General features: G+C 43.1%; 1 protein-coding gene across 1 annotated transcript in view; it reads right to left on the bottom strand.

The window, feature by feature from the left end:
• Positions 1–513: 513 nt before the first annotated feature.
• Positions 514–12,363, bottom strand: part of cmip (c-Maf inducing protein) — a 34,802-nt gene continuing 22,952 nt past the window's right edge. The window contains exons 10-21 of the mRNA XM_014148958.2: positions 11,819–12,196; positions 7,959–8,024; positions 5,553–5,579; positions 5,388–5,436; positions 5,189–5,296; positions 4,978–5,094; positions 4,727–4,867; positions 4,309–4,356; positions 3,949–4,095; positions 2,092–2,197; positions 1,572–1,642; positions 514–1,472 (exon numbers count right to left, since the gene is read on the bottom strand). Of these exons, the coding sequence (XP_014004433.1) occupies positions 1,419–1,472; positions 1,572–1,642; positions 2,092–2,197; positions 3,949–4,095; positions 4,309–4,356; positions 4,727–4,867; positions 4,978–5,094; positions 5,189–5,296; positions 5,388–5,436; positions 5,553–5,579; positions 7,959–8,024; positions 11,819–12,196 (1,312 nt within the window). The 3' untranslated portion in view covers positions 514–1,418. The remainder of the gene's footprint in view (positions 1,473–1,571; positions 1,643–2,091; positions 2,198–3,948; positions 4,096–4,308; positions 4,357–4,726; positions 4,868–4,977; positions 5,095–5,188; positions 5,297–5,387; positions 5,437–5,552; positions 5,580–7,958; positions 8,025–11,818; positions 12,197–12,363) is intronic.

Raw genomic sequence — 12,363 nt, 5'->3', positions numbered from 1 at the left:
TAACCAGCACGGCTACCACAGCATTCTGCAGCGATACCCCATCCCATCTGGTTTGCAGTTAGTGGGACCATAATTTGTTTTACAACAGGATAATGACCCAACTCACCTCCAGGCTGTGTAAGGGCTATTTGACCAAGAATGAGAGTGATGGGAGTGCTGCATCAGATGACCTGGCCTCCACAATCACCCGGTCTGAACCCAATTGATATGGTTTGGGATGAGTTGGACTGCAGAGTGAACGAAAAGCAGCCAACAAATGCTCAGTATATGTGGGAATTCCTTCAAGATTGTTGGAAAAGAATTCCAGGTGAAGCTGGTTGAGAGAGTGCCAAGATTGTGCAAAGCTGTCATCAAGGTAAAGGGTGGCTACTTTGAAGAAATCAAAAAAAAATATTTGATTTGATAACACTTTTTTGGTTACTACATGATTCCATATGTGTTATTTCATTGTAGAATAATAGTGAAGACATAAACAATGTAGAAAATAGTAAAAATAAAGAAAAAGCCTTGAAAGAGTAGGTGTCCAAACTTTTGCCTGGTACTGTGTGTGTAATATATATATATATATATATATATGAAAGCAGAGATGTCTGGAAAAAAACGTTCATTCAAGTTGATAAAAATTGATTGAGAGTGAACGTGTCATACAAGGCATTAGGCACAGTCTTGCAACTTTTATTTTTTGAGGTAGCACCTCATTCCCAATGAAGGACTGGAAAGGCCCGACTCTGAACCTGAAAGAACCCAAACAAAACAACAAGACCAAAATGACAGTTGAATAGTCTTTTAAAGCTACATTTGGATTGACTAGAGGCAATATCAAAAAAATGTACTGGAATGTGACCTGGTTATCCAGCCTTCATCAGACAAGGGTAGAATAGCTCCCAGTAAATGGAGGGAAGAGAGGTAATTTAAACTCAAAGGTCCTTAGAGAGAGCAGGAGAGGGAGAGGGGAAAAAGGGGCAAGATCCACCATTTGTTAACTTTGTTCTGTGTACATATGACACAACAGAGGAAATCTATGACGAGTCTATTGAGGGCAAATAGGATGTGGACAGGGACTGAGTGAGCAACCACACGAGAGAGAATGAGAGCAAGAGAGGGTCCCTTATGTCACAAGAAAGTGGGTCCTTGCATTTTGATGATGTCACTAAAAAGGAGGTCCTTGTATGTTGATTTCACAAGAAAAACAGGTCCTTGTATTTTGATGATGTCACTAGAAAGATAGTAATTTTCCATGGACATGTTACTAGAGAGGTCGTGGCGTTTTGATGTCATCTCCAGATAAAAGTGTCCTCATCTAGAGATGGGAGAGGATCCTCTTATTGTTGATGTAAGAGGCTATGTGTTCCAATGATATCAGGTTATCCTCATGTTTGGATGATGTGGGAGTTCTAATGATGTCATACAGGATGTGTTCACCAGGCCTCGGTGTAGCGGACGTCCACCTCCTTCAGATTGGGGAGTTTGGCCTGACAGGGAAAGAAAGAAGATAAGAGACCAAAACAAATGTGATATTTGTTGATATGCTAACATGTTCTTGCCAGAGAGGGAATGACGGTTCATCTTACCTTTAAGTCATCATATGTGTCTGCTGTGAGCTTGGTGCTGTTCATGTTCAAACTGCACAGGCTCTTCATGGCTGGAAGAGACACGCATAAATAAGTCACATACACAGTCTACAAAATATTAGGAACAGCTTCCTAATATTGAGTTGCACCCCTTTTGCCCTCAGAACAGCCTGAATTTGCCAGAGCATAGACTTTACAAGGTGTTGAAACGTGGCACCTACTACCATACCCCGTTCAAAGGCACTTAAATCTTCTGTCTTGCCCACTCACCCTCTGAATGGCACACATACGCAATCTATGTCTCAATTGTATCAAGGCAAAAGAAATCCTTCATTAACAGGTCTCCTCCCCTTCATCTACACTGACTGAGGTGAATTTAACAGTTGACGTCAATAAGGGATCATAGCTTTCACCTGGATTCACCTGGTCAGTTTATGTCATGGAAAGAGCAGGTGTTCCTAATGTTTTGTGCACTCAGTGTATATAGTTAGGATTTTAAATGATTGAGACGAGTTCTTACAGCTGAGGGACAGCAGGCCAGCATCGGTTACGGGTGTCTCACACAGATTCAACACCTGCAAACATGCCAAGTGTTCAGACAGCAACCGCAGTCCTGCATCTCCAAACTGAAGGAAAGACAATAACAGGAAGAAAGGATGTCTTTCAAAGTCATGCAAAGTATTACTTATCCAATTCAAATAAAAACAAAACGTGTGTGTGTATGTGTGAGTGTGCTAATACTAGTGTGTGTAAGGGTGGCAGGTAGCCTAGCGGTTAGAGCGTTGGGCCAGTAACCGAAAGGTCGCTGGTGCGAATCCTTGAGCAGACAAGGTGAAAAATCTGCCGATGTGTCCTTGAGCAAGACACATAACCCTAATTGCTCCCGATAGTTGCTCTGGATAAGAGCGTCTGCTAAATGGCTAAAATGTGAAATATAAACAGAACAAAAATATAAACGCAACATGTAAAGTGTTGGTCCCATGTTTCATGAGCTGAAATAAGATAGGCACAAAAATATATATATTTTTTAAATACACAAATTTGTTTACATCCCTGTTAGTGAGCATTTCTCCTTTGCCAAGATAATCTATCCACCTGACAGGTGCGGCATATCAAGAAGCTGATTTAACAGGATGATCATTACAAAGGTGCACCTTGTGCTGGTGACAATAAAAGGCCACTCCCACTATACTTACACATACAATGCCACAGATGTCTCACGTTGAGGGAGCTGACTGCAGGAATGTCCACCAGAGCTTTGCCAGATAATTTAATGTTTATTTCTGTACCATAAGCCACCTCCAACGTCGTTTTAGAGAATTTAGCAGCATGTCCAACCGGCCTCACAACCGCAGACCGCATGTGACCACGCCAGACCAGGACATCCATATCCGGCTTCTTTACCTGAGGGATCGTCTGAGACCAGCCACCCAGACAGCTGATGAATCTGTGGGTTTGCACACTGTCAGAAACCATCTCAGGGAAGCTCATCTGCGTGCTTATCGTCCTCACTGACTGCAGTTCGACATCGTAACTGACTTCAGTGGGCAAATACTCACATTCGATGGTCTCTGGCACACTGGAAAAGTGTGCTCTTTATGGATGAATCCCGGTTTTAACTGTACCGGGCGTGTATGGCGTCGTGTGGGCTAGCAGTTTGCTGATGTCAACATAGTGCCCCATGGTAGCGGTGGGGTTATGGTATGGGCAGGCACAAGCTACAGACAACAAATACAATTGCATTTTATTGATGGCAATTTGAATACACAGATCCCATGACAGGACCTGAGGCCCATTGTCATGCCATTCATCTGCCTGCCATCACCTTATATTTCAGCATGATAATGCACGGGCCCATGTCGCAAGGATCTGTACACAATTCCTGTAAGCTGAAAATGTCCCAGTTCTTCCATGGCCTGCATACTCACCAGACATGTCACCCATTGAACATGTTTGGGATGCTCTGGATCGACGTGTGCGACAGCGTGTTCCAGTTCCCGCCAATATATAGCAGCTTTGCACAGCCATCGAAGAGGAATGGGACAATATTCTACTGGCCACAATCAACAGTCTGATCAACCCTATGCAAAGGAGATGTGTTGCGCTGCATGAGGCAAATGGTGGTCACACCAGATACTGACTGGTTTTCTGATCCACGCCCCTACTATTTTTTAAGGTATCTGTGACCAACAGATGCATATCTGTATTCCCAGTCATGTGAAATCCATAGATTAGGGTCTAATGAATTCATTTCAATTGATTAATTTCCTTATATGAACTGCAACTCAGTAAACTCTTTGAAATTGTTGTTGCAGTTTAGATTTTTGTTCAATGTATGTGTGTGTGAATACTTGCGCGTGTGAGTGTGTGTTCTGACCTGGGTGGACCACAGGTTGAGCTGTTTGAGAGAGGGCAGCTTGATGAGCTGTTCAGCACAGGCACTGGTGACGTTGGTAAAGGCAAGACTCAGGTTCTCCAGGTTCCCAAAGGAGCCAGAGCTCAGTAGCCTTGCAAGGTCTGCATCCTACAGAGAGACAGAAAGACATGGTCGGATACAGAGGCAGCGAGAGACATAATAAAGCTGTTTGAGTTTAATTGAGACGGAGGGTCTGGGAGAGGCATGAAGAAAAAATAAAACAAATCCTACCAAATTTGAACATTTAGTTAATCATATGTTCGTATGAAAGAAAAACAAAAGAACATTTAAGGGAATGGGAGTAGCATAATAAAATCTCACCGTAGACTTGGAGGGCAGAGTAAGTCGGGTTGGGCCTCCTTTTCTTTGCTGAGGGAGAACAGGAAACAAAAGTGTTGACTGATTACAGAAGGCATTGCAGTTCCTCATTCAGACAGCAGGTGTTGTCTGTGAACAATGTGCCACCGATGAGCTATATGAGGTCTTTTAAATTAGATAAAGGGTTAATATTTGCATGAAGTAACAACAGAGAAAGCTTAGGTAACACAGAAGAATGAATAGATCTCTAGCTGTGTCGACAGTGTAGAGTAGTAACAGTTAACTGAGCAGATATTACAGCTGTCCTCTGATGAACCAGATATCTAGTTTATATTGCGGAAACATTGCAGTATAATTGTGAACGCAATGCGAGGTTGAGCGTGTGGCGTTTGAGCCTTTGTTGGTTTACAGTATAACTCACCAGCTCTTTGAGCTCCCTCTGCCTGTCACACAGCTGCTCGTACATGTGAAGGCCCACCGGAGTGCTCTCCAGGGTGTAGATGATCTGCAGCTGGGTGTCCTTGTTCTCGATGATGTTGTACTCCAGCATCAGGCACAGGATCTGAAACACACACACTTGGGTCACTTCTGCTTCCTGTACACTTACACCTCTCTGCCACACACACACAAATAAAAACAGGTCAGCTCTGTGCTACGGGTGCACACACACACCTCAACCATGGTCTGGTTTCCACGCAGAGCCAGGAGCATGCAGGGTCCCAGCTTGTTTTCAGCCAGGGACAGGAGGAACTTCTTCGTTTTGTAGCAGGAACCCATAAGGATGTGGACCTGGAGGAGAGAGTCAAAGGTCAAGTCCAGCCAATTAGAACAGAAGGTGGCATAAGGGGTTAGGGTTATTAGGGTAAGAACACCAAACACTCACCATGCTGGCAAAGAGCTCCCCATCATCATCACAGGCCACACCCCCTGGACTGTAGAGCTGGAACCAACCGTCCTTTCCCGAACGCACGCTGAGCAGACAGGAGTGGACCTGCAACAAGCACACAACCATGAGTAGCACACACCCCAACCTAGCACTGAACAAGTGTGAAACGGTGATTAATAGTCAGAGCCACACTCACCTCCTGTCTGGGGTCTTCTGCAAACCTCTGAATGACATATTTCAGCTCTCTGTTCAAACAAACAGACAGGTCAGGCACAATCCTCAAGCTTTCCTTACAGATTCATCTGGACGGTAACTGAAATGTAACATTCGTTAACTAATTGTCATGGCTGTAGATACTTACTTTGTGAATTTGGCATGTGCAAGGGCCCTAAAGAAGAGAGAGGTAAGAATAAACATTAAAACATGTAATACACTAATCATGATGAAATGGAAAATAACATTGTATAAGTGTTTAAATGTGTCAACACTCAAACATGCAGTAAGGTGTTGAACAGATAGCAGCTGGACTACATAGGAAATACAGCCTGTTTTTGTTGTTGGTTTGAATGTATCTTCAAAACACACAAATACATGTACATGTGAAGCTCTTAGGGTGTGTGTGTGGGGGTTCTGTCTGACTCATTCATTCTGGGAGTTGTGTCGGAGTGTTTTGCCCTTTCTAACGACGCCTGAATGCTCAGATTAGGCTCTGGTGCGCAGGTGAGCTGCAGGTGAGTCTCCCGGCTGTGACAACAACAGTCCTCTTTAGGTGACTGGTAATGAGGGCCCGGGCCGAGGAGCCAATTACAGCAGCAAGCCCGGAGCCCATCCCATCCCCCAGCAGGGCCCCTCAGCAGCACACCCACGTCAACACCAATCCCAGGATCCTACACCTCAGAGAGAGGCCCTCACCCACAGTCCCAGCCGTGGGTGAGGGCGAACTTATGGGCGATTCACAATATATACTGTGTATCATTTTTATCAAAATAAGTTTTGTTGTACAATTCAGGGGCAGCAGTTGGGTATAGCAATCGCCATAACCTAGCTCAAGACCAAAAATGTAAAAGTAGGCTATAAAAAAAAGTAGGCTATAAACAAAGTTGACTAAAATCATTCCAATCACAATTCAAATGCAACGGCAGTTAAGCGTATTGTGTAACTGCCTTTAGGACCATGCGGAGTGTCGCTCTGAGAAGCTGCCAGCCTGCATGCTTTTCTCTCACTAAGAAAGTAGAAACTGTGTCAGACAGTTTGCTCTGCCGGTCTGCCGTGAAGGCAGTGTGCTGATGGCTCTGAATTTAATGTCGGCATTTGAACTAGGCCTTGTACGCCTCACGGCCAGCTGTTTTATTCACCGGTTACTTTCACATTGATGTCAACATAGGCGGCGTATCCAATAGGCTCGGGGAAGATAAGCTTCACCGAAAGTAAACAAAATATGCTATATAAAATTACTTTTGCATATAGAGAAAAATACAATAAAACATACTACACCAGAGAGCATGATTTGGCCAAAGAAGATCATTAGCATGTTTAAAAATGAGCCTACCAAATAGCTGATTGTTGTGTTGCAGCGGTCAGTGGAAAACAGTTAAATAGGCCTAGGCAAATCACAATATTTAAAAATACAATCGTAGGAAAAACAGCTTAGAAAGCAATGGCTATTAATGAAAAGAGAAAACAAAGAAAGACTAAATCTGTCTCTAGTTATCAAAATTCTCAACTCCCAATTAAGCAAACAGTAGCCTATCTTATTGGCACCAGCGGAGAGCGGCGGCCATATTGATATCCCTTGCAGGAAAAAAAGCCTGCAGAGCCCTGACCTCAACAAACACATTTGGGATGAATTGTGACACCTAATCGGCCAATATCAGCGCCTGACCTCACTAATGCTCGTGGCTGAACGGAGGCAAGTCCCCGCAGCAATGTTCCAACATCTAGTTGCAAGCCTTCCCAGAAGCAGCAAAGGGTGGACCAACTCCCTATTAATCCCCAAGATTTTGGTATGAGATATTCGACGAGCTGGTGTCATACTTTTGGCCATGTAGTGTATATAACTTTATATTGTTTGCAAGAATTTTGTATAATAATTTAAATTAAACTGGGTATCAGTTCATAAACCATGTGCAATGGAGTCGGTATATCGAAAATCTCTTCCCAACTATTTTGGCATTTGTATGGCACAGCTGTCAATTTTTGGGTCCTTAAGTTAAACAGGTATACTTTTTTATTCATCACAATTTTATTCAACCAATGCTGGTCTTCAATGCTGGGCCAACAGACAAGTTCCTTACTTTCTCCCCCTTCCACTTGCTTCTTCGATTTTTGCAGTAATGCTGCAATTAGTTGGTTGTAATTTTGGGAAGAGCAGACGTCCATATTCTTTTTCTAGCTGCATGTGTGATACAACTCCACCAGTCATATTTATGATATCATTTACAAAGATTATACTTTATTTTATTTTTTATCAATTAGTATATTTGAGTTTAACCATAATATTTGTTGTAATATTTGTTCTGTCTTTTCTGGTTAAACTGAAATTGCAACCAACTTTGTTTTAAAAATAGCGATATTTTGGAGATGATTTCATTTTCAAATAACTGAAAGTGAGAGGTTGTAATCTGAATGAAGGCAAAAAGGCCATTGTTGAACACGGGGTGAGCAATTCTTATTAATCTGCTAGAGAACCAGCTTGGATTTAAGTATAGCTTCTGTATGACTGAAGAATTTAGTGAGAGGTCTAATGCTTTAAGGGCAGTATACTTACTCTTTGGGGAAGGGGATGGGCTGCAGCAGGCTGGCCAGGGCTGGTCTCCAGTCATCGTAGTCAGATCTGAATGGTTGGAGAGAGAAAGTGAATGATAGAAAGAGGTACACAACAGAAAGGGGTACACAGAATGAGAGCAGAGGGCTGGTCACCAAGGGAATCACAAGAGGTAACCTGAGCATAGTCCCATGATGCCAAAAAATCCATTAATTCAAATGGTACGAGGATCAGATTCCTGTCTGTTAAGTAACAGTGTCATTGTTACAGACACACTATTTAGTTCATTCCCCCTATTCCCACACACATAATATAACATCTTGCTCGACAGCGTCACATCCATGTCATCCATCCATAAAGAGACACACACTAAACAGCACTCCCTCCTTTTGAATTATTCCCCAGTAGGACAGAGGCAGCAGCTGTGTCCAGCTGCTCAGCACAGCCCACACAGATAGCACCACACATTCATTCTTGTTTACACTTAGGGCTTTTTTACAAAATTTTGTTTGCAGGGATTATTCTGACATTGAAATCCTTGGACGGGCAGGGCCTATGCATTTTCTTTGGGCCACATATGTTCATAACAGTGAAAAATAGAAACAAAGTAGAGAAATAGATTTCTATATACAGTGCCCTCCATAATTATTGGGACAGTGAAGCCTGTTCTCTTTTTTTGATTCTATACTTAACTTTGGATTTGGAATCAAACAATGACTATGACGGTAAATTGCAGACTGTGAGCTTTGAGTGTATTTCCATCCATATCGGGTGAATTGTTTAGAAATTACAGTACTTATTGTACACCCATATTAGGGGAGCAAAAGTATTGGGACAAATTCACTTGCGTATTAAAAAGTGATGAATTTGGTCCCATATTCATAGCACGCAATGACTACGTCAAGCTTGTTACTCTACAAATTGGTTGGATGCATTTGCTGTGTGTTTTGTTTGTGTATGATATGTGTTTCTGTAATAAACTGTATACATGTATATTAATTAAATACATTATCGGAATCGAAAAATGCTTTCAGTGTCAATTTAAAAGACTAAAAGAGAAAGTATGTAGGGAAGATAATGGGCCTACAATACCAGTCAAAAGTTTGGACACAGCTACTCATTCCAGGGTTTTTTGGCCTCCCGAGTGGCGCAGCGATCTAAGGCACTACATCTCATTGCTAGAGACGTCACTACAGACACCCTGGTTCGAATCCAGGCTGTATCACAACCGGCCGTAATTGGGAGTCCCATAGGGTGGCACACAATTGCTGTAACACAAAATGTTGTGGGGGTATGAATATTTTATAAAGGGACTGTACATAGAGTTGCAGGAAATCAGCTTTAAAACTGCAAAAATATCTCAGCTCCTTGGAGAAATGTGTACAATTGCAGGAAAATGGTCTGTGAGTCTTAAGTGCCTTCTGGAAGGTTCTCCCATCTCTTCAGAGGAACTCTGGAGCTCTGTCAGAGTGACCATCGGGTTCTTGGTCACCTCCCTGACCAAGGCCCTTCTCCCCCAAATGCTCAGTTTGGCCTGGCGGCCAGCTCTAGTAAGAGTCTGGTTCCAAACTTCTTCCATTTAAGAATGATGGAGGCCACTGTGTTCTTGGGGACCTTCAATGCTGCAGAAATGTTTTGGTACCCTTCTCCAGATCTGTGCCTCGACACAATCCTGTCTCTGAGCTCTATGGACAATTCCTTCGACCTCATGGCTTGGTTTTTGCTCTGACATGCACTGTCAACTGTGTGACCATATATAGACAGGCGTGTGCCTTTCCAAATCATGTCCAATCAATTGAATGTACCTGAGGTGGACTCCAATCAAGTTGTAAAAACATCAAGGATGATCAATGGAAACAGGATGCACCTGAGCTCAATTTCAAGTAGTATAGCAAAAGGTCTGAATACTTATGTAAATAAGTTATTTCTGCTTTTTATTTTTAATACATTTGCAAAAAATTCTAAAAACCTGCTTTCAATTTGTCATTATGGGTTATTGTGTGTAGATTGCTGAGGATTGTATTTTTTAAATCCATTTTAGAATAAGGCTGTAACGTAACAAAATGTGGAAAAAGTCAAGGGGTCTGAATATTTTCCGAAGGCACTGTAGGCCTATCAGACTGGCCTACCATAAAAGACAACGGAGAAAATGCATCCCATAACATTTTAACATGGAAATAGCTGTTCTATCATTCAGCCTACAGTAGCAGCCAATGTGTGGTGTTCAATGTAGACCTACATTCCATGAAACTTAAGAAAAAAACATGTAGGGACTGACATTAACCTGTTAATCCACCTGTCCTTCAGACAAATGAGGTGACTGAAAATGTTGTGTTTGATGCAAGAAACCAGTTTACAAAATAAAATTAATTATTCCCATAAAATTATGACAGAATCAGACACATTATGCTACTCTCTGCCTATTGGCTACTTAGCTTATTCAAGCCTGCCTCAAAATACAACACTGCCCCTTTAAGACAGAAAAAAAAGTTCTTTACCTGACTCGCTTTTCAAAGATATCTAGTAATGTACACGTTTTGTGCTATTGTAGGAAGCAATCACTTCCCCATTGCTGACTAGAAATTAGCCATAACTGGGCTAATAACTCACTTACTAGGAAAAAATATGAAATGTACACACCTGGCTACATGCAGCTCTTGCTTTGATTTCAAAACAAGCGCATCTACTCGCCACCAGTCATGCTGTAAACACAGTCCAGTTTAAAGTGAATGGCACAGATCCATATATGGCTATGGTTTATTTGCTTATAGGGATACTGCAGCTCTGATTGGTTATGGCGCACCAGTCTGTGTAGAGTATAGGCCTGATTAGTGCCTGTCAATGCAATAGAATGCTACTCCAATGCACTCTGCCGACAAGAAAATATCTTGCATAGTTCGTTTTGTTTCGATATGTTACATTGAAAGTGTCTAATATTGAGTTGATACGATCACAATTCACACAGTAGAGGGAAACGTTGATAGTGTTAACTAAAGGGGAAAACTAGAAAGATGAGAAGTTCAATCTCGCACTTCTCTGCGCGGTCTGATACTTCTGCGTGGCAGTCCTGGGGGAGCTGCATGCCCGCGCGCAGCTTAGAAGGAACATTGGCCCCAACCTTCATATTACTTCCGCTTTGTAACATGTGTGAGGAAACTGTTGGCATGCAGCCAACAAAGGAGACATGACTCTGCATCAGACGCGCTCATAACTGCACACCGCTACACACAAAACCTTTCAGAGATATCAAGTTACCATATTGCGTGCATTTAATCAAATGCTTGCAGTCAAACAACCGATAATACTGCGCACGTCTGATTCTTTCCTGTGTTTCGACCAGACTGCGTTTTCACCTGCAGCGAGCTGCACCACGGTATGAATGGAATTGGACAGAGACCACCCTATTTGAACAAACCACAGTGTGTTGTCACCCGAGTGCAGATTGTGTTCTGTCCAAACAAACTGAATATAGTGGGTAAACGTTCCAGAGTAAGAAAAAAAACCTGCTTAAAACAAACTTGGTGTGAAAGCCCCCTTAGACACACACAGACATAGTAAGGCAGGCAGTAAGGGAGAGGCATTACAGGGCCGGGACGATACTCGTTAGTATCAGGCAAGGTAACAAAACATGAAGCGGATGTAACTTCTTTAGGAAAACAGCCCTGATGTTGGAAACAAACATTATGTTCTCATCCAGAGTCACATGTATTTATTTTCCAAGCTATAGCACACTATATTTTACATACAGCAGGTTTTTAAAGGACCAAAGAGTTTGTTCTGCTTTGTGTTTTCATTTTTTCCAAGAAAAAATTATTTTGATTCTGGTATCGTCACAGCCCTAAGTAACAGTAGTGGTAACTCACAGCATTTTGAGGATGAGTGCGAAGCAGCCCAACACGCGGTCGGCCTGGGCAGGCAGCTGGATTGACAGGGCGTTGAGGGCGGGGCTGACCAGCAGACAGTCGATCAGGTTGGGCTCACTGTCGCCTCCCGCTGGGCCCTTCCGCCTGGCGTTGGCAGTGTTGTTGTTGCGTTCCAACTCCACCAGGATCTCACTGGAGTTAACAATGGAGGGCGGGGGAGAGAGGGGCAGTGTGGGGGGAGGGGAGAGGGGCAGCAGGGCCGTTGGTGGAGGGGTGGGGGGCTCTGGGCGCAGCAGGCGGAGGGGCAGGGGGGGTTTACGCTCATTCTGTTGCTGGCAGCCGTTCCTGATCTCCTTCAGACTTGGGGAGTTGTCCCGGCTAGACAGCGAGAGAGTGGGCAAGAGGAGAGAGAGATATTGATGGAGAGGGGGCAATATTGTGTAAGAGAGGAATGGAGAAAGTCACCATCACACATCGAATAATAATTTCAAGACCTCAACATTGAGGTCCATAGTAAGAATACGTGTCATTCTGTTGGGGTTGTA

This window comes from Salmo salar, chromosome ssa16 (genome assembly GCF_905237065.1).
Source record: "Salmo salar chromosome ssa16, Ssal_v3.1, whole genome shotgun sequence".
Lineage (NCBI taxonomy): Eukaryota > Metazoa > Chordata > Actinopteri > Salmoniformes > Salmonidae > Salmo > Salmo salar.
Note: the sequence above shows the minus strand (reverse complement) of the source record. Positions and strands in the feature narration are given on the sequence as shown.